Source organism: Brachyhypopomus gauderio, chromosome 7, assembly GCF_052324685.1.
Source record: "Brachyhypopomus gauderio isolate BG-103 chromosome 7, BGAUD_0.2, whole genome shotgun sequence".
Lineage (NCBI taxonomy): Eukaryota > Metazoa > Chordata > Actinopteri > Gymnotiformes > Hypopomidae > Brachyhypopomus > Brachyhypopomus gauderio.
The window spans coordinates 21,440,656-21,463,079 of record NC_135217.1 but is presented as its reverse complement, the minus strand read 5'-3'; the positions used below and the strand labels follow the sequence as shown (position 1 = coordinate 21,463,079).

Here is a 22,424-nt window from a genome sequence, read left to right as displayed (position 1 = left end):
TTGTTCAAAAGCAATTGGCAATAATGTCAATGTTTGGATTAATGGTGAGACACCAAGCACATCAGTCCATCAGTCCGTCAACAGTAAAGTCTTTGGACTGGCTGCAGTGGCAGTGAGCAATGAGATGTGGTCTTGGCTGTGAGGACTCTGCCTGCCAGCCACTGATTCACTTCACATGTAATCCAAGTAAAGCAGGGCTAAAGGAAAAAGAAAAGACAAGCCCAGTGCTAACAAAAGCATTCAAAACACAGACATGCCTGTAGGATTGACCGACCCGCTGCCGATATCTGTCTTTGTCTGGGAATTGCTTGTTGATCCCTGGTGTCAGACCACTTGAAACTGGCACCTGCAACAGAAACTCATTATTCTAGGTGGGAAGGGAAGGAATGCAGCAGTTGTGACAGGTGTGTTCTCCCACCCCGACTCCCCCCTCCCCCCATTCCCAACCCCATCTGTTTGTTAGGCCCACGCCAGAAAGCCTCCAATATATAATTATTATGAAGTAGAAACCATGAGAATAATTGTTTATTATTATTATTCAGTGCAGCTTTAAAAGCGCATTAAACAATAATATCTGTACTAGATAACTTCTTAAGCAAAATAAGGTTCACAGCTCTGTGTTCCTCGGAAGCGGAATATGTAAACAACGCGCACGAGGGCATCAAAGGAATGAATCGAAACTAGCTAGCGGTGGTACGCTAACGACAGCTAGCATCGCCACAGCGGGCGGAAATTATCATACAGTTAGGCCCGCCCACTAAGAGGGAAGATATGATTGGTCAATTTTACTGTCATTTGAAATTAGTATTGCGCTGAATTATAACTGCCAGTAGAGGTCTGCACTCCCGCGCGACCCGTCAGAATACCTTGCGGCACGGGACAGAATTTAATTGTTATTGGTGAAGGTGGAAGTGTAATTAGTCCAGAATAAAATTGGATAAATTATATTATATATATGTTTTAAAAATATTTTAGGCCCTCTGAGAGGGCGTAGAGGGCCCTGACGGTTCCCCACTGCTTTTAAATCTAACCACTATTCAGTGGTGGACAGTAACTAAGTAAATGTAATTCGTTACTGTACTTAAGTAACATTTCCATGTATCTGTACTTTACTCAAGTACTTTTATTTGGTAAGACTTTATACTTTTACTTCACTACATTTCAAAGCGAAAATTTGTACTTTTCACTTCGTTACATTTACAGAAACATCTCGTTCCTTTTTCATTTTTAAATCAACGTTTAATAAAATACCGAAAGGTAAAAGTGTACCATGTCACAGACTATAACCAATCAGCGCTCAGTAAGAGATTAAGATTTGTACGCTAAATGGCTGAGTATCTGACATGGCTGCAACAGATGTCTTCCCCCAACACCCCTGGCCTTATTTAGCCGAAGTGTTTGTATTCCTCGAAAAGAAGAATTATTCGTATTCCTCCTCTGCAATCGCTGTCAAACTTGAAAAAACACATCGAAGTAAGTTCACCATTAGATTAGTAGGTTTATATACCCCGGTTAATTATATCACATTGAAGTACACTACATTTAACAGATGCTTTTATCCAAAGCAGTGTGCTAGTACCCGAATTGCAATCTGTGGAGATGGTAAGCGCCAGTTTAACACAGGAGACTCCCACATCAAACGTTAAAGCCGGGGACACATACACGCGAATTTGGCCAAGCGAAGCGAACTTCGCAATTTATTCCTATGAGGGAGGCGAAGGCAAGTAAATATGAGCGAAGCAAAATTATTAAAATTATTATTAAAATTATTTATTATCAGGGTTGGGGGGCGGGGCGGCGGCATGTGTGTAAAATGTTGGCGGGGGTGGCGGCGAGTGTAAATTGTTGGACACAAATTAAGTATTATGTCACGATCGATCGCCAGTGGTTGGCGCCACAGCGAACTAGTAACTCATTGAATCATAGATGTAGATCAGAGGTAAATAAACTAGATTTTTTTTCAGTGTGAGAAATCGGATGTATGTGAAGTGTAGTGCGAGTGAACGGTCTCTGGTAAAGACAGTCAATGCGTGTATCTCGAGAGTTGGCAACTCTGATTATTATTATATTAATTATTTGGCCAAGTTTAATATTATGAGTTCAGTAGCTTCTAGCTTCCCTGTCCCGCCATGTGGTGGACAACATAGAATCTCAGAAAAAGTCCCCCAAGCTAGGACTGAAGTGGCCGGTTCGAAATTACTGTTTGGTGGTGAATCATGTTTTCATATTAAACGGTTTGTCCACTTGTCTACCTTTCTAGTGTGAATTATTAATATGGATAAAGTTTGGAGATGAATGTTGTGAGGATAATATAGGCTAGTTTTGTGTATTTTGTGTTTGCTAGGCAAATGTAAGGCACTGTTTCCTGTTCACTTTTTGATCGAGTAGGCCTAGGGGTTTTGATGTGACGCTAAGAAAAAAAAGGTTTTTACTTTTACTTTTAATACTTAAGTATTTTTGAAGGCAGATACTTTTGTACTTCTACTCAAGTAAAAAATTGAGGTGAATACTTTTACTTTTACTTGAGTAATATTCAATGCAAGGTAACTGTACTTTTACTCAAGTACATAATTGGTGTACTTCGTCCACCACTGCCACTATTTGAAAGTTCACACTGACGTATCCTTGTTCATTTGTTGCATGTCAAGTTATGCATTGTTGGTAAGGATGCTGTACTATATGCTTCTTTAGATGCATATACGATATTTAGAGGTATATATAATTATATAACTAAGATTTAGAGTTAGTCAACTTAAAAGTGGAATGCATGCAATGATTACAATGACAAACATACTCTATAGGTCATGTTGTTTAGACGGATACCATTCCAGATATCTGTTAGCTGAAAGTTCCAGTTATAATGATTCAATTTAATCATGTAATCCAATTAAATTTATTTTAGCATGAATGACAGGACCACTGAACATGGGATGGGGTAGGCTATGGAGGACATAGTTTTATAACATTTTATAACTATAACATTGCTGTCTGTGAGACAAGGCTTGGGGATATTACAGTGACACTCGTACATTAAGCTTAGTATTTTTGCGTGTTTTTTTGTCATTTTCCTGTTTGACATATAGCCATGTTCTTATGATATTAGAGGCTCAAATAGATCGCTCATATTTGCATTTGACGTATATATAAGCGCTAATCTTCATTAATGCTTTAACAGTATCAATCTTATTTTAGGATTCAGCTGCATCGCTGTAAATTCTCGATTGTGTTTATACCTTTCGGCTACAACTTAACATTCGTGTGTTCTTCTCTCAAAATGGCAGGTGACGCAGATTCAGAGAACAAGTTACTGACCATAATATTGTCAGTAAGTCCTGCTGCTGCCACCTGGTGGTGGAGGACTTCTCGCACATTTGATCTGTAGAATGTATTAAGGTTACCACTAACTAATAAGAATTTTTTTTTGTTCCCAGCTGTTATAGACTATGAAATTGCTGTTGACAATTGCTTTAATGTGATTAAGTGCAGTCTACATTCATTACCATCAGTTATGCAACAAAGGATGTTACAGATAAACATGCTTATTAAGAAATCTTGGTTAAAAAATGCTTGTAGTTCATGCTTAAATATGCACTACAAGAACAAAGAATGTCAGTCAGTCAGCTAATAATAAATGAAATATTTTTGGTTTACCAATACAAATGGCTCTGATTAAAATAATATATAATTTTGCAAAAGCCAAACATAGGCTATATGAAAGGAATATGAAGTGAATCCATGTAAACTGTGGAAATGTGCAACTTCTCTAACAGGTAGGACCAGAAAGAGCGTCCTCCAGAAGGGTCTTGCAAAGTTGTGGGTCCTCCTCGATCTTTAAAACCAGACAGAAAAAGTATCACATTTTAATTACCGATCTGTTACAGAGAACAGATCTCCAAGCACAACGTCAGATAGTAATTCTGAGTTTAGCTAAGGACAATCGTACCATTTTCTCTTCTTTCGCTGTCTTGTGCAGTGTCGTCACGCTCAAAACAAACGAGCTGATGGTGACACAAAACTGAAGAACACCCAACACGATCATTGTGATGTCCAGACCACTCTGCACCATCTAGTAGTGAAAGACCACATGTTCACCTAGTGCAGGTGGCTGCAGTGTTTTATCAGCTCTGGATTATTTCACAGTGAATGCCCTATGAGGACTTGCACTGTAGCTTTCTGTAAAACGTACTCAAAGTAATCATTCAAAATCATATGAAACCTCAATATTGATTAACCATTGAACAAAACTGGGTACCTTAATAAGATGTTTGTAGTTCTGACAGATCTTTTGATTGCCTTTAGTGGTCTCACTCAAAGAAATGGCTGTTGTGTAGTGAAATGATTTAGCAGGTATGTCGCACCAATAAGTATAAGATATTGGCACTAAATCCAATGAGTACAACACAATGGCAGTTATAGCCACTGCTGCGCTGACTATATTTATCACGACATTAACTCCAATCTGAAAAACAGAGTAATCAACAGGCATTGAAACATCATTCTCTTATCATAGTAGCCTAAAAATTTTGAAACTCATTGTGTTTACATGCACAATGAGTTTCCAGTTTATGAAGTACAGCAGCTCTATACTCTCTATACTCTATATCCCCCATACTCAAATAATCAAAAAAAACTATCTATTTCTGGCCCGCGAGCTGTTTTGAAAAGTGTTTTTTTTAGGAATCTTTTTTTTCAATCGCGCTATCCGTTCTTATTTTGAAATCGCGCACCGCGATCTCAAGACGCTGCCGGGGATTGCCAACAAACAGGTACCCCGTCTACAGTTTACGTCTCCCCCCCCCCCCCCCCCCCCGTGACCGGCCCCTTCAGTGATTGAAAAAATAAAATGTGGCCCGCCATCATTTCTATTTGAGTACCCCTGCTCTATACTATCTCTGTCAGTTTCTTGTACTCAGGAGTTAACTGACTGGTGGTGACTGTCTTATTAAAATAAAAGATGACAGAACATATTTGTTTATATACACTGCATATGGACAGTAAAAACCAGGATGATATACATTTCTAAAAAATTGACATTTCAGACAGAGGTCCTTGGTCAACAAATGGAAGCTGACACATCTTATCATAGCATGCTTCAAAGCACATTGGAAAAATTCTGATTAATATAGTATCAGTGTTTCTGAGAAGCTTACCAGGAATGGGCTCGGAAACCTTTCTGCAAGGATGCACATGATGCCAGCAGCAATAAACTTGGTTTTGGTTTAAAAAAAGAAAAAAACGTTTATCAACCAAAACTTTTATTTTGAAATATTACTTAATTGTATTGAAATAAAAAAGGTTTTTACCATTCCCCCCAGACAAAAAGGTGCATGACCTTGAAGCACACTGAAAACATCAAAACTTGTAGCACGCAAAACCCCATAGCCCAGATTGGCCACTCCAACCATCATCTGTATAGTCTTAAGAAAAAAAGAAACAGGTCATCACATAACTTTGACTCTATTACAAAGTCGTGCGTAATCATTATCATTACAGGTCCTCATCCTTAAAATCTGCCAAAAGCATGTCTTGCAAATGTATTTCTGAACTCGATGCAGGTGTAGTATACAACACTTACCCCGAGAACGGAGTGAGCAGCTCCCAGATGCTGTTTCGCTCTCGGAGACACTGCGCAAACAGGACTGTAGCACATACAGCCCAGGATCTGGCAAAACAGTGGCCACTTGCTTTTGGGGTTGGAGACGACGGTGAACATGGTCACCCCTTCAGCTCGGGTCACTGTCAATGACATCCTGAGGTACTACAAAAAGAAAGTAGAAGAAGAGTTGGAATACTTTCATAATGTAGCCTACCTAGAAACAGTAGGCCTTAGGAATAATATGCCACAAAGTTTTATCCATAGATGATTCAAATGTAAGACATAAAAATGTATAAATCATATCAGGTCAACTCTGTCTAACACAAATTCGACAATGTCTTAACTATGCGCTATCCAACCACGAGGGGGCGATGTAGTAGCAAATTGTTGGAGGCAGTGCAGTCCGCTCCGAACAGTTCCCAAGTTTCGGTTTCGTTCTAGTTGTACGATAGTTCAATACTTTAGAGACAAAGACGTAAGATGTTATGACTGCCTAAACTGAAGTGATTTTTGCAGGTGTGAAAATAAGACCTAACGGAGAATGATCCAAGCAGGGTGTGGAAATCCTTTAATTCCTGCTAAAATAATTTGCCTGTTTTTGTTTAAGAACTCTATTCTCGTTTGACTTTTCGACTCCACGACTATCATAACGTAACCACCACCACTGGGTGCGGTTAGAAACAGTGGCGGAGCCAAAGGGGGGGGGGGCCCAACAGAGCCTGTGCCACCCCTAGTGCCACCCCACTGGAAATGGTAACTTTAACCACTGGCGACCGGTCGATCGCGACATAATATTTAATTTGTGTCCATTTTACACTCGCCACCCCCCCCCACCCCCCGTCGACAAACCCCGTGGACCCCTCGGATAAAGCTTTGGTCACCCCTTGAAAAAAAGTCTAGCTCCGCCACTGGTTAGAAACAAACACGTTTCGAGATCCAAGACGCCGTTAAAGCATCGTTGTTCAATCGATTATATAAACTCACCTTTTTATCTGAATAACTTTACGGAGCACAATGTTCCTTAGTGAATGCTCCGTTTCTGGTCCTGATGTCGTGGGTGGGACGCATGCGCCCAAACAGCCCCGGTTCTGGACTGCTTTGCTTGGGGGGGCAGTAAAACATAATGAGGGGGCATGTTGATAGTCATGTTTATGAAGCCAGAAATATATTCAAGGCTTGATTTGTGCATGAATGATGACTATTGATACTGGCTTAAAGTGATGTATTAGGTAAAGAAATAAAAATGCACATTTTTGAATTTAAAACTTAAAACACAATGATTAAAAAATACATGTTGATTATGTAAATGGAGAACAAAGATTATCTAATTGTATTTCATTTCAATACTGCCATTACTAATAGACCAACTCTATTTCTTGAAAGGCTGACAAATGTACCTATACACAGACTGAGAATATTCAAACATGGAAATAGGAATGAGTGAGAATATTTATATTACTGGGAAATTAAAATATAAAGAAAACAAAAGAATACAAATTCTGTTATAAAAGGGAGTATTTGTCACATTTCTATTTTGAAAAAGAAAAAAATATGAAAGTACATAAAATAAGAAATCTACTGCACTTTAATGGTAAAAAATCTGGTAAAGTATTGAAGTTTTTATTGATGTTATGAATCGTACTGGTACAATGCGGTATTTATGCACAGTATAACAATACTGGCTGTGATGGCGAGGAATCGTTTAAACCAGGGATGTCAAAGTCAAAAACACAGAGGGCCAAAAAAACAAATTTGCTACAAGCCGAGGGCCGGACTGGTTCAATGTTTATTAAAACATATTGAAATGATTGCACATAGCCTATTGAACCAAGACCTAACACAGAGTATATTATTTAATGTTTAAATGAATAAAGCACTATTTTCTTATGGATCTGTCAGTAATTTCAAGTGAAAACATTTTTCAACAGGCAAACAGATAAAAGCAAACTTCCTTCAAAGAAAAATCACATGAAGACACACAGGTTTACCTTTTACCTCCGTGAACATGTACTCTGCCTCCCACCTGGCTTGAAACCCGTTCTCAGTGTCCACCTTACGTTTAGTCATTTTTGAGAAGGGGGATAGCTGAACGTTGATGTCTGCTCTGACTGCTGATTTAGGTTTATACTTTCGCGAGTGACCATAGTGCGCGACTCCGAATTTTAATGTTGCTTTGTGTTGCAGGTTTGAAAAGTGCTGCAATTTAGGCTAAAGTACTTGAAAATGTTTTAAATTGTAACTACTTCGTTTCACAACAAATATCTGTCTGAATGAACAGTTCTCTTGTATTACGTTAACAAATACGAGCCTCTTGTAATTCCAGGACGAAACATGAGAGAACGTGAAGACGTTAAGATTTGGGAAAATAAACAACCATTAAATAATGTGAATAAAAAGCAAATTATTTCGAATCATTTCGAGTATATGTATAAATATTTAACATATTTAAGTTTAACGTGCTGGAAAATATTGAAATGGACCTTTAAAGTGACGTACAAGTGCTTGAATTCCACCTTATAAAGGTGTATGAACCCTGCAGACATGACTTTGTTCATTGCGCTGGCGGAGCCACTGCGATTACGTCATTTTCGCCGCGCGGACCCTCGCGGCGCTTCGCGCTGCAGTGACTTCGCAGGCTACCGTTGCATTGTGGGGAATGTAGTGTTTGTGCGTACAAAACACCATCGGGCGGCTGTAGCCTGCGGGCCGGTTCTAATAGTAATTCAATATCATCCAGGAGGCCATAGATAATCAATTCGCGGGCCGGATCTGGCTCGCGAGCTTTGACTTTGACATATGTGGTTTAAACCATGAGCCGCGACGGCTTGCACGGGGGAAAGAGCAGCCTCGCGCGGTGTCGTGCACCTCTCGAATTTTGTAACTTCGCGCGCGCCGCGCCTCAGCGCAATGAACAATGTCATGTTTGCCGGGTTTATACACCTATACAAGGTGGAATTAAAGCACTTGTACCTCACTTTAAAGGTCCATTTCAATATTTTCCAGCACGTTAAACTTAATTAAGTTAAATATTTATACATATACTCAAAATAATTCGCTTTTTTAAATCACACTTTCAAAACGCCCAATCTTAACGTCTTCACGTTCTCTCATGTTTCGTCCTGGAATTACAAGAGGCTCGTATTTGTTAACGTAATACAAGAGAACTGTTCATTCAGACAGATATTTGTTGTGAAACGAAGTAGTTACAATTTCAACATTTTCAAGTACTTTAGCCTAAATTCCAGCACTTTTCAAATCTGAAAAAGCAACATTAAAATTCGTCAGGTAAATGTTCATTCCCCTGTTTTTTATTACCACATATCGTTTCGGACAACACTGCGCGGCAAGTATTTAAACGCTTCCGCCGTTCGCGCAGGTTTAAGAGAACCAAGTTAGCCTAACCGCTAACGGCTAATAAAATAATTTAAGCAACACCTATGTAAGAGGTGAGTAACATTAAAGCAACGAAAAACCACAGTTAAGCAAATATTACCATGTGGAAGTCAGTTTAAACTCAGAAGAGTGTTTACCAGTATACCTGTCTTTCACTCACACTAACAGAACATATACTGTCGAACTGAACCGTTTGGGGCGGTCTGCCGATTTTTATATGACTCAAAGAGCCAATCAGGAATAAGCAAGGAAATATCTTCACGCTGTAAAGCAAAATGCATTTTTGTGATTGGTTCAGAGATAATAAAAAAAAGCCGTTGCTTGCATTGTGCTTGGGGGGGCAAAGACACAATTTGGGGGGGCAATGCCCCCCTCTGCCCCCCCCTAGCGCCGGCCCTGCGCCCAAACTAAATAAATGTAAATAAAGTAAAGTAAATAAAACGTCAATCTAAAACATAGGTGAAATGTATTCAGGCATTTTTATTACATTGAATATTATGGAAAAATAGTTTATATTTTCCAGATGGATTATTTAGATCATATCGAATGTTGATCTGTGTAGCTTACATGCGAATACATTAACACTGGTTTCCATAAATGAGGCTGAAATGTTTTGTTACATTTTAATACCTTTTATTTTGTTTTATTTATTTAGTAAGCTTCATTCCTGTAGCGTAACGTGTTACACTACGTAAGAAAAGAGACATTTGACAGTATCTGGATTCAGCAAATACAACAGCAAATACATCACATCTCATTACAATCATACTTAAATGTCACTCACTAGTGGGAAAATGCTCTGGCCTCAGGCTAACAGGCATACTCAGGAAAAGTCTTGCGAATTGCCTTGAGAACACTTGCATAGACTATTAATTGTTTTTTGTTTGTGATTTTGCTTTTCATTCATATAGTATTTATTTGGGATTAAACTGCATTTCTAGATTAAAAGTCAAAACAAAATGATGCTGCCGATGATCACTCAGTGCAAGTACAGAATCTGTCTACAAATTATTAAAATTTATGACTGTCTGGATGAGGTCAAAGGCTGGAAAATCCATGGCTATAATTCCCAAACATGCAGATTTGTTAGAAAGCATTGTATGTAGATGTTTGTACAGCCATGGGTTGATGTGTTCTGCTACCTTTTTGGGGGTTAAAAACATGCCCTTGAATGTACCGATTCCTGTGCCGCTGGAGTAGGTCAGCACAACAGAACTACCCCCACAATCTTTTACAGCTTGGTCGAGATGCTGACCTATTTCTTCCTCCTTTTTATCAATGTGAACAACCTTATAGTCGCCTTTGGTGTCGGTTTCCATCAGAGGAATACCAAGCTTGAAGTCATCTTTCTGTACAAAAACAATCTTCCCTCTTACTTCACCGATGTGTGGTGTGGTTGACTTTACCCACACATTATCATTTTCTATGATCTTTTGAACCATACCCTGAACTTTATCTTTCTCAACCAAATCTGGCTTCACTCGGACAAGAACCATCTCACTGGGAAACTCAGACAAAAACGTCTTGAGCATTTGAACAACTGCGGTGAAAGACGAGTGCTCATAAACGACACCGTGCATGAGGTGCAGTGCGTTCTCAAATGCGAATACCCGGAGGTCCAGGTAGCGTACACCAGCCCTCAGCTGGTCTTCCAGGTTCCAGGCCTGGCATTCTGCAGCTGGACCCCCATGGAGAGCCATGGTGTCATGGGTCCCAGGGATGGTGATCTGGGAGAGGAGCAACTTGTTGTCCAGGTTCTTCATCCAGTCCACGCTGTAACCCCCAGGGAGCTGGAGCTTCTGCCCATCGTTGAATGCCTGACTCGGATCATGTCCACTGGCCTTTTCTTGAAGAATCCTGGAGCATGGACGGGTTAGATGTATGTAGTTGAAGCATTATTGCAGAATTGTAGTGTTTGCACTTGTCTTGCCACACCTCATCATTAATGTAAGCTGCTGTGTCATTATGCATTTAAAATAAATTGGTCAAATGTGAGTTTCAAGATAAATCACATTCATTTTGTTTCATAAACTAAAAGAAAACTTAGAATCCTGCCAACAGTTGACAGGATACATCTCACATCCTTTTCCATACTCACAGAGTAAGCAATAAAATACATGTTTGTTCAACCTTTTTCTTCATTATTGCCTATAATGAGACAGAAAAATCAGTTGGTAACAAATGTATTATTTTTCAACATAAAAGCTTCAGTTGTACACATCCATACCTTACAAACACACAATATGAATGATAAAGAAATTATGAATATGTAAATATGTATTAATTTAATTACCTTTAATCTCGAACTACCACTAATCTGACACACTTTGTAAATATGTCTATTGGATATCTGAGTTCAAGAGTTAAACGTGTAACATGTAAAATAAAAAACTGTAAGCTTGGCCAAATGTTGGTTTCAGTATAGTCCAGAATCTATGTTAAACTGTAAAATAAAGTAATACTTACTTTAGGTGCTTACTGGATGTGCAGCTGACAGTGACACTGATACCAGGTTTGCTGTTGGATTTTGACAAAAATGCTGTGACTTAAATGGGCGTGTGCAGACAGAACCAGCCTGGCACTTGAACTAAACTGTTGGTTTTGGTGTGGCCAGTGGCACAATGTAAGTAAAAATCATTTCACTGCAGTTCATTCTTTTCTCACGAGAGTTTGAAAAGGTCTAATGGTTGACAAACATTAAGGATATTATTTGACTCTAACCTATATATGTTTCTGAGTACACAACAGAGTACTTTTATATATCTGCTAAATGTCATAAATGCAAATTTGAGGTGCTCAGGTTCATCTGTAAGTCTTCAAGGCTGATACTTTATAGGACTAATAATTGAAATACATATTCCAAAATTCCAAAAAAATTGCAAGTTTAACTTCCTGTGTATGTAAACAGTCACAAATGATCTGAATGTATTACAACTGAAGCCAGTCGTTCCCCTGGGCCTGAGCTTTCATCATTTTTAGCCTTTCCAGTAGTTTGTCTTGTTTGCTGTAGAAAATCAGACAATGTTTGCACAGTCAAGTATAAGGCTCTTTTAACAAGGTGCTTGAACAAAGGAGACCAATCTTTGAACAAGACTGCCTGGATCACTTTTGCAGCCCTCTGTGAGCTGATAATATTCACCATTGTTCTTTTATCACTAATTGAAGGTTATTGGGTATTTTCAGGTGAGTGATTACCCACAAATCATAGCAGTTTCAGATTATAAAGAACAGGTACGTTTAACGTGCTTAATAATTACCTGAAGAGTGAAGCAAACTGTTAGAGTATCAGTTAACTGGATCTCATTACTTTTACTGTTGTTACAGTAACATTAACAAATGTGAATGGTGTGACATCTGAAAGTGTTGGACAGAAAAAACAATCCTTCTCTCCCACCATCACTGTCCTTCCTCCAGTCATACTGAACAACCTATAGGAAGGGTGCCATTTGAATTGGCCCTGTGGCTAAAGAAGCTGATTTCTGATAAGTGCTTTGATTAATTAAACAGCATAATCCCAAATACCTATTTCTCGATCCTGATTTGACTGTTTTCTCTGATGGTGGAGTTCATGACTAGCTCAAAATTGTAAGATTTTGTTGTAGAGAACAAGAGCACCGGTTCTCTAAAGACAGCAAGATCTCAGATCATGCATGGGCAGTTGTTAACTAATTTTGTTTTCAAATGAAAGGCTTCAGCCAAAACATCACTCCCTTGAAAATTATCCACTCCTGGAGGGTATTCCAAGAAGCGGGGTTAACAAACTCTAAACTTAACCCTGAACGCGGAGTTGTCTTACCCCGATCTGACATACTCGTTTTCGGTTCCAAAACGGCGGATCGGAGTTAAAGTAATCAGGGTCGCTCAACTCTGAATAGGTTGACCCAGACAGAAGCGCGTTCACGCGTAACTATGAAAGGCATTCTTAATGGAACGCAGATAAATAGGATTTATCATGGACTTAAACGCGAAAATCAGCCGAGCATCGTATTTCACACCACTGTAGCTTGAAGTATTAATGACTGCGTATGCAGAATATTTAGATATTATTAAACGTAAATGTAATAGTGCGGTAGCTGCTAGAGAAATAAGGCAGTCAGCATGTCAAAAAATTGCCAACAGAGTTAATGCGTGAGTGAAAATGATATTTTTATATTTAGCAGAAGGGTGCCATTATATTATTGTTTTCTCCACCTTTATAATACTGTATTGAGTTTTTAAATATTTTTTTATTGAACACTTACTAATTCCAGGTCTAATCTGAGTGGTGTGAAACACACATGGCATCAGATAAAAATGAAGTATAAGAATATTGTACAAAGTGGTATGGCTGTACATAACTATATAACTATATCTTATTCTTAAAATATATTATAAAATATATTTATTTACAGGAAAAATGAAATAATGAAACATAACAGTGAATTTGACTGTAATGTATATTAAAAGATTACAGGGTGGATGGTGGGGTGGGTGGTGGTGCATGATTTAATGTGGAAAGCAGTGATTGCAGATGGAGTCTATGGCAACTCCACCATCTCTGTTGTCACCCACATACATGTAAGGTTCCTCATCTGTGGGCATGTCAGAGATGGTAGGCTGTCGCTCTTCCTGGATGGTTGCAATGTTGTGTAATACCACATATGCCATTATTATGTGGCACGCCCCATCAGGGGTAACTCTGACCTCCTTCAGGCACTGGAACCTGGCCTCGAGGATTCCTAGGGTCATTTAAATTCTTGCCCTGGTTTTGCTGTGGGCCTGATTGTAGCGGGACTGTGGTCCAGGTGCAGGATCTGAATAGGGAGTCATGAGGTAGGCCTATAGGACAGGCAGGGATACCCTCTGTCTCCATGAAGGAGGCCGTCATGTCCTATAATCACACTAGGGTTTGCAATGATTTAACTATTACACTGCATGTGAACAACTAGCAAAACTACCGCAGGCCTACTCTGTTCAGATTTGTTGTACAGTGTGGAATCATACACGGATCCTGGCCATCTGGCTTCAACATTTGTGATGAGGTGGGAAGCATCACATATGATCTTGATGGGGAGAACGGTCAGTTACAATAGCTACGTTATTTTTGTTACCATTAAAGATAAGTACATTATTCATTAAGGATTATAAAGGTTAGTACCTGTACATTAATGCTTTGGATGAATTTTCATGTTCTAATGGTGCTGGAATAGGTAGCATATGTAGGTTCCATCAATACAGCCAAGGAAATCCTTAAAATGTAAATGGAATGAAGTTCGTTATATATTGCCTCTCCTTTGCTTAATTTCTTTATTGTCCGTGTGAATTAAAGACAAACCAATGATGCTGTGGAATTCCTCTTTGATGTCCATAACTGGCTTAAGCCCAGGAAACACCACAAAACCGGGCACTAGTCATTTTTAATGCCGGACATAATTTTCGGACAGACAGACATACAGTAGCTTTGCTGACAGATTCCGCATCTCCTACACTATAAAGAAAACTTCCACTAGCAAAAAACGAAGACCGATATATAACAATCTGGAGAGAATTTAGGGCTGATCCGCGATGTGTAATATTTGAAATGTGACGCTTAATAATTTTATTGATGTAAGTATTGGATTGTGCTGAAAAACGATAACGTTCATTAAAAAATAATCCGAAAATGATAGTAGGCCTATGTCTATTCGGGGTTTTATAAGGCGTTCCCGACGAAGAACTCAGCGAATAAACTGAGTTTAAATATCCACATGATCTTCGAGGAAAGGACACGTCATGATGACGTGTTTGTAACTCTGGGTCAGGTCCAAGTTAACCTGCCAGCGAGCAGGTTAGCTTCAGAGCATAAGTTGCTATAGTAACTGACTCCGGTTCTCTCTAAGCTCGGTTTCTGGAACAGAAAACCTCGAGTTTCCGTGAACTCTGAGTTAACTTACCCGGGTTTTCTCGCTTAACCCGCTTCTTGGAACACCCCCTGATCTGTTGTGTTGGGGCACTATTTGATCTGTGCACAATATGCTTCAGAGTGAATCATGTCTCTTTTAAAAGACGTTTGTGTACAGGTTGTTCATAATTTCTGGACACTCAAAGCATTTTTAAAGCACTACTATGATAGAAAACTAGAAGTCATTAAAACATCCTCTCAAGAATGAGGACAGCAGTTAAGAGTAAATATGCAAATATTAGTACTGCTTCACTGGCTACAAATGCAACATTGCAAAGGACCCTCTAGAGCAGAGGAATGATTGTGTTTGTAGGAAACTATAACGCAGAGGTGCAGGTGGAATGACGAGGCACAGACTCAGCTCGCACACTCACGCGTCACTTTAATGAGCGTATTTGAACAGCGCACATATAACATAAACACGGACGTATAACACTCAGACACACGTTGACTCAAACAAAGACGAGCACGGGACACTGCGACAAACCACCTAATCCCCACGTGATGACGAAACAAGCCACAGGTGAAACTGATTAACACACGGACACAACCACAAAGATACACAGACGCAGACTACTGGACGCAGACGACACAAGCACACGCCCAGAGGGGTGGGGTCGGGAGCTGTACCGTGATAGAAACTGTTGAGTTACCTGAGTTTCATCACAGGTCACATTCATGGTGGAGAAGATTTGCTAGGTGTGTAGTATATTGTCCACTGGATTCAAAAGCAGTGGCTTTCTAGCCACCAGCAGTTTACATGGTGGGAGGGTTGGACGTCAGCAGTGTATTTGCTTGACATCTCAGAGTTGCTACAACACAAATCTACTTTGAAACTCTAGTGCGAATTAAGTTTTAAGCACTGTTCCAGCTGATTTTGAGCTGTCAGATTTTGTTACCCTTCAGCGTAGTTTAGATTTTATTGTTCCTTAATGAAAATTGCACCCAACATAGAAACACAAACTGTAACAGTAATAATAGAATTAAGATGTAGAGATTTTATTCAAGAAAGAAAATCAGTTTATTACATCTCATAGTATAGAACAGGCTATAGATTCCAGAAGTTTTAAGTAGTTTTGAATGTTGATCTGTGTAGCTTACATGCAAATACATTTACATTAGCACTGGTTTTCATAAGTTAGACTGAAATATTTTGTGGCATTTTAATTCTGTTTATTTAGTTTTATTAATTTAGTTTAAAGTTTAATCTCTGCAGCCTAACATGTTACACTACATAAGACCATAAAAAAGACAGTATCTAGATTCTGCAAACTAATAAATCTCAGCAGATTACCGTGACACTTAAAGGTCACTCACTGGTGGGAAGAATTCCATACTCTGGCCCCAGGGTAACATACTCAGAAAAGGGTTGTGAATTGTCTTAAGAATATATCCAGCATACAAAAACATGTAATGCATAGACTATTAAGTGTTGTGTTTTGTTTTTTCATTCAATCATTACAGCAGTGCAGGTGTAAACAGACTGTCTACGTTATTGAACTTTATGACTGTCTGGATGAGGTAAAAACCTGGGAAGTCCATGGCTATAATTCCCAAACATGCAGATTTGTTAGAAAGCATTGTTTGTAGATGTTTGTACAGCCATGGGTTGATGTGTTCTGCTACCTTTTTGGGGGTTAAAAACATGCCCTTGAATGTACCGATTCCTGTGCCGCTGGAGTAGGTCAGCACGACAGAACTACCCCCACAATCTTTTACAGCTTGGTCGAGATGCTGACCTATTTCTTCCTCCTTTTTATCAATGTGAACAACCTTATAGTCGCCTTTGGTGTCGGTTTCCATCAGAGGAATACCAAGCTTGAAGTCATCTTTCTGTACAAAAACAATCTTCCCTCTTACTTCACCGATGTGTGGTGTGGTTGACTTTACCCACACATTGATATCGTTCTCTATGATAATTTGAACCATACCCTGAATTTTATCTTTCTCAACCAAATCTGGCAAGAACTTACAAGAACTGTCTCACTCGGGAACTCGGACAACAACATCTTGAGCATTTGAACAACTGCGGTGAAAGACGAGTGCTCATAAACGACACCGTGCATGAGGTGCAGTGCGTTCTCAAATGCGAATACCCGGAGGTCCAGGTAGTGTACACCAGCCCTCAGCTGGTCTTCCAGGTTCCAGGCCTGGCATTCTGCAGCTGAACCCCCATGGAGAGCCATGGTGTCATGGGTCCCAGGGATGGTGATCTGCCCATTGTTGAACGCCTGACTCGGTTCATGTCCTTTTCTTGAAGAATCCTGGAGCATGGACAGGTCAGTTGTATGTAGTTGAAGCATTATTGCAGAATTGTAGTGTTAGTTTGTACTCGTCTTACCACACCTCATCATTAATGTAATCTGCTGTGTCATTATACAAGTAACTCGGTCAAATGCGAGTTTCAAGGTAAATCAGTTATTTTTTTCCTAAAGCAAAACTATTTCATGACAACAGCAGGCAAGACACCTCCTGCGTCTTTCTAAAATGTTCAAATATCCTGCATCCTTATTCAATGGAATAGTAATAAAACATACGCTGGTTCAACTCTTGCTTCCATTATCACCTACAACATGAAACAGAAGAAGTAAGCCAGTAACAGAAACATAAAGATGAAAGGTACATAAAAGATTAAGAAAGAAAAACAAAGTAATTATACATTAATTTAATTTCCTTTAATTCAAGCAAATGCTTTAATGAGATGTGATTTGTAAACAAGTTTGGTAGTTTTGTCAGTTCATGAGATGAGAGAAAATCAAATCTCCCTCAAAATTTAATAAAACAATTATAGAAAAAAAATAAATTATGCTCTATAATTCAATTTGTGTCTAAAACTTAAATCTGGCCAAGTGGAACAGAAAAGAGTGTATATATATATATATATATATATATATATATATATATATATATATATATATATATATATATGTATGTATGTGTAGTGTAACTAATTCATGTTCAAGTTCTTTATTTTAAAAAGTGTGTTGCGTTCAGTTCAAAGGTGATTCTCACGCGCCAAGCCCACTCTGCATATTATGTGGCGACAGGCTGGCAAACGAGGCAATGAAGCCTTTTAAACCGGTTCGGCACACGGAGACCAAGCATGCTGGATTAAAAGACAATCCTTTGGACTTTTTTTTAGAGAAAAAAACGTTGCCAAAGTTCCGATTACGCCTAGATGGGATACAAGTTCAGGGCTCCCAGTAATTGAACGTAATGGTGAGTTTTATTTTTATGCTGTTTATATTTGGTTTTTATGCCAATCGTATCATTTTATTTCTACGTATTTACCCCCCAAAAAAGGTTGAGGACCGGTGCTGAAGCTTTGGAGCAATAAAAGACGATGCCAAACAGTGACACCTGGTGGTTTTTAGAAATTATAGCAGCCATTGGTTCAAAACAGCGCAGCACTGTCAAAAAATGGTTCGAAGATTCTGAACATTTGACGTCATTGTCTAGTGACACCTACTAGTCATTCATGTCATCTTGGTGACACCCGCTGGCAACTTTATTAGGTACACCTTGCTAATACCGTGTTGGACCCCCGTTTGCCTACAGAACTGCCTTAATTCTTCATGGCATAGATTCAACAATGTACTGGAAACATACTGACATAATAGCATCACGCAGTTGCTGCATATCTGTCAGATGCACATTCATGATGCGAACCTGTTCCACCACAAAAGGTGCTCTATTGGATTGAGATCTGGTGACTGTGGAGGCCATTCGAGTACAGTGAATTCATTCTCCTGTTCAAGAAACCAGTCAGAGATGATTCATGCCTTTATGACATGGTGCATTATCCTGCTAGTAGCCATAAGATAGATACACTGTGGTCATAAAGGGATGGACATGGTCAGCAACAATACTCATGTAGGCTGTGGCATTGACATGATGCTCAATTAGAACTAATAGGCCCAAAATGTGCCAGGAAAATATTCCCCACACCATTGCACCACCAGCCTGAACCACGAGTTGATACAAGGCAGGGTGGATCCATGCTTTCGTTTTGTTGATGCCAAATTCTGACCCAACCATCTGAATGCTACGGCAGAAATCGAGACTCATCAGACCAGGCAACGTTTTTCCAATCTTCTATTGTCAAATTTTGGTAAGCCTGTGCGAATTGTAGCTTCAGTTTCCTGTTCTTGGCTGGCAGGAGTGGCACCCAGGGTGGTGGTCTGCTGCTGTAGCCCATCCACCTCAAGGTTCGATATTTTGTGCTTTCAGAGATGCTCTTCTGCATGTCTCGGTTGTAACAACTGATTATTCGAGTTACTGTTGCAGTTCCATCATCTCAAACCAGTCTGGCCATTCTCCTCTGACCTCTGGCATCAACAATGCATTTGCACCCACAGAACTGACAGTAACTGGATATTTTCTCTTTTTTGGATCATTTGCTGTAAACCCTAGAGATCGTTTTGCGTGAAAATTCCAGTAGATCAGCAGTTTCAGAAAAACTCAGACCATCCCGTCTAGCACCAACAACCATGCCAAAATCATTTAAATCATTTAAATCACCTTTCTTCCCCATTCTTCCCCATGCTCAGTTTGAACTGCAGCAGATCGTCTATATGCCTATATGCGATGAGTTGCTGCCATGTGATTGGCTGATTCGACATTTGCGTTAATGAGCAGTTGGACAGATGTACCTAATAAAGTGGCCAGTGAGTGTAGTTCTTGGTTCTGTACATGTTTTGTTTTTGACAATTGATCTCTTTTTTATTAATTTATAAAACATTGAAAAACGGTATGTATTTTTCATGTGTACAACAATAAGAAACAAACACTCACTTGCAGAATCAGTTGTTATTATAGAATTATTAACAACAGTTGTTATTGGTCAACTTAAAGTTAGTTATGATATACATATGTGGCCATGTAACTCAGTCTTTAATTTTGATTATTTTTATTTAAGGGAACTGATTTGGTTTTGCAGTGCTGGGGCTGAGGTGACTTCTTTTATGGCTAATGACCTCTCCAGCCTTAGTAAAAATATGCACACAGGAAACTGATGTTGCTAGCAAACAGCTGGTGTTTACAGATGCAGATTAACCATTGATTTTCCCAGCAGTATTCCATTGGATCTCCCTGTCTGCCTATGTAAACATGTGAGGTATCTCTTCATTTCCACAGTGCCATCTGCTGTAGCACTACTGTGTCTCTTTGACACGGATGTCCAAAAAGCTCCCACAAACAGTCAGTTGAAGATATCGTTGCCACTACTTCCAGTAGTGACGAGGAAGAGGATGACGATGATGATGTTAAGTCTGGGGCTAATGTTGATGGTTGAGTTCAGTGTACTAATGTAAATGTAGTTATGTTGCACTTGTACTGTGTGCTGTAAATTTTTTGTATCCCTATCAGATTTTTAAAATAAAACACTTATTTAAATGTGCTTACCACAGTGTAGCAAACTGTATCTGATGATAACTGCATCAGAGATACATACTCTATTAAGAAGTCTCTCTCAGACACCTTGAAATTGTTTGGATTGCCACACCCAAATGTTTTGCTGAAGGCATGCATACAAACACACTTTACTTCATTACGTCTTGTGTGTAAGTTTCTTTTTTAGACTCATGCCTAATAAACAGTACAATGAACGTCACTGCGTCATTGCCTGTTGCCCGTACCATCACTCAATCATGTCATGTGCATCGCACCATCTTGTTTCTACTTCCTGTAAGTGTTGCTTTGCCTAGCAGCCCCTGCTATGCAAAAACTTTGACCTTTGAACTTATGCTGCCTGCACTAGATGAATGAAATAATTCTTCAACATTTTTGCCTGAATGTTCTGAACTAGTAATTCATTCAATAATACCATCAGTATCATATAATATTCAACAATTAATTTAAATAATTTTGCCACAGAAGATTTCATAACCTACATAATATAATATGTGTGGCTGCCAGGTGCATCTTCAAGATATTTTGTTTTTTATATGAATGCCTTCAACAGATGTCTTCCTCGTCCTTCATTACACTGCATAAACACAGACACAGCAGACTACTGTTGCCTACTGTCTGTCTGTGAGAAACAAAAACACCTGAGAATAATGTCAATCTCAGGATTAATGTCCAGAGATTAATCCCTGGAATCTGTAGGAGACACTCTTCCATTATAGGGGTCGGAGTCCCAAGGGGTCACTGTCCCACAGTCAAATCACCACTGGGACAATCTTGGTGTTAACCTTGCACACTATTTCCTCTCCATTTATATTCATTCTTCTATTCATTATTGTTCTATCTCTTTCAGTCTCTGATATTGTTCTAACTTCTTATGTCCCTTCCTTTAAATATTTCCATCACTTGGGACTGCTACATCTATTATCACTGCTGTTTTCCTCAGCTTGTCCACTATCATTAGGTCTTGTTGGTTTGCTACTACTGAAGATCCCACAGGATCTTAGCCATGTTGTTTTTCACCACTCCCTGCGGTTCCTCCCATTTGAACTTGGAGGGGTGTTCAACTCATATGTCTTTCATGTGTTCCTGTGCATGACCCCTGCCTCGTGGTTGGGTCTCTCAGTGTATAATTTCTCTGTCAGTATCCTGCATCCTGCTACTGGGTGCTGGATTGTCTTAGAGGTTCCTTTGCACAAATTGCATCTTGGCTTTTCTCTGGTGTGATGCACCCAAGCTTTGATTGATCCAGTTCCCAGTGCTTGATCTTGTGTTCTCCTTCAATCATGCCTTTTCCAGTCCTATTTACAATTGTCTTATGTCAGTGACCTCTTCTATCTATCGGTGGTACATTCCACCAAGGGGCTTATCTTGTCATGGCACCTCATTTGCTTCCATAGTGACCACATCACCTATCTGACTGAGGTACTCCCTCATCAGCTCATCCTTGGGGACCATTGCTTTTATGGATTCATGGATGTTTTGTGTCTCCCCCTGAGCAGTGGTTTGTTCACTTCTGAGGCCCTTTCCCCCCTTCTTTTCTTCTACTGACATACAGCCGTTAGATATGTCATTGCACAATAATCCGCATTCCATCATATGCTCAAAAGTTTCAATTTTTCTGCTATTTCTAATTACAAATATGCCATGTTCTTCATGAATTATGAATCTCAAGATGGTAAAATGCATGTAATAATGTCAGGAATATTAAAAGGTATTTAAATTTTTTATCTATCTATAAATTTAGCAAATAATAGGTTTCCCTGTCTGATGTTGTGATTTATTTTTTACCACGTAAAATATATTTCTTTTATCCTTAGTACATGCACCAATAGTAGCGTAAGTATTCTACAAATCATATTTTATTTAATAACCACCATGGATGATTTTTGATACATGTAGTCTCTGTAATTTTTTTTTGTGTAATTTGTGTGTTAACGGGCCTCCCAATGGAGGATGGGTTCCCTTTTGAGTCTTGGTCCTCCCAAGGTTTCTTCCTATTCCCCACCATCATAGGGAGTTTTTCCTTGCCACTGTCGCCTTTGGCTTGCTCATTAGGGATTTGGACCCATAGTATTGTTAACCTTGTAAATCCTGTAAAGCACTTAG

At 39.2% G+C, this 22,424-nt stretch overlaps 2 protein-coding genes and 1 pseudogene across 3 annotated transcripts; all 3 read right to left on the bottom strand.

Annotated features, from left to right (window-relative positions):
* Positions 1 to 3,449: 3,449 nt before the first annotated feature.
* On the bottom strand, positions 3,450 to 6,720 carry LOC143519282 (uncharacterized). Of its 2 annotated transcripts, XM_077012565.1 has the most exons (7): positions 6,581 to 6,720; positions 5,576 to 5,758; positions 5,304 to 5,417; positions 5,151 to 5,207; positions 4,253 to 4,459; positions 3,944 to 4,066; positions 3,450 to 3,829 (listed from the first exon to the last, which is right to left on the bottom strand). In XM_077012565.1, the coding sequence occupies exons 2-7, from the start codon at positions 5,747 to 5,749 to the stop codon at positions 3,764 to 3,766; spliced, it is 741 nt and encodes a 246-aa protein (XP_076868680.1). In that variant the 5' UTR covers positions 5,750 to 5,758; positions 6,581 to 6,720; the 3' UTR covers positions 3,450 to 3,763. The 2 variants fall into 2 exon arrangements, with proteins under 2 accessions (XP_076868680.1, XP_076868681.1); XM_077012566.1 differs by lacking the exon at positions 4,253 to 4,459.
* Positions 6,721 to 9,990: 3,270 nt separating this feature from the next.
* LOC143519760 (1-phosphatidylinositol phosphodiesterase-like) lies at positions 9,991 to 11,521 on the bottom strand. Its single transcript, XM_077013507.1, has 3 exons — positions 11,456 to 11,521; positions 11,088 to 11,137; positions 9,991 to 10,846 (listed from the first exon to the last, which is right to left on the bottom strand). Exons 2-3 carry the CDS (start codon positions 11,129 to 11,131, stop codon positions 9,991 to 9,993), a joined length of 900 nt encoding a protein of 299 aa, XP_076869622.1. The 5' UTR covers positions 11,132 to 11,137; positions 11,456 to 11,521.
* Positions 11,522 to 16,367: 4,846 nt separating this feature from the next.
* On the bottom strand, positions 16,368 to 17,212 carry LOC143519759 (1-phosphatidylinositol phosphodiesterase-like; annotated as a pseudogene).
* Between the last annotated feature and the right edge of the window lie 5,212 nt (positions 17,213 to 22,424).

Bases quoted from the DNA above. Each gene is read 5' to 3' on its own strand.
- LOC143519282 (XM_077012565.1), bottom strand. From the start codon at position 5,749: ATGTCATTGACAGTGACCCGAGCTGAAGGGGTGACCATGTTCACCGTC. The intron at 5,418-5,575 runs GTAAGTGTTGTA...TTTTTTCTTAAG, and splicing joins CTGCTCACTCCGTTCTCGGG to ACTATACAGATGATGGTTGG. The intron at 3,830-3,943 runs GTACGATTGTCC...CTGGTTTTAAAG, and splicing joins CAGCGAAAGAAGAGAAAATG to ATCGAGGAGGACCCACAACT.
- LOC143519760 (XM_077013507.1), bottom strand. From the start codon at position 11,131: ATGAAGAAAAAGGTTGAACAAACATGTATTTTATTGCTTACTCT. The intron at 10,847-11,087 runs GTGAGTATGGAA...TCCATGCTCCAG, and splicing joins TGTATTTTATTGCTTACTCT to GATTCTTCAAGAAAAGGCCA.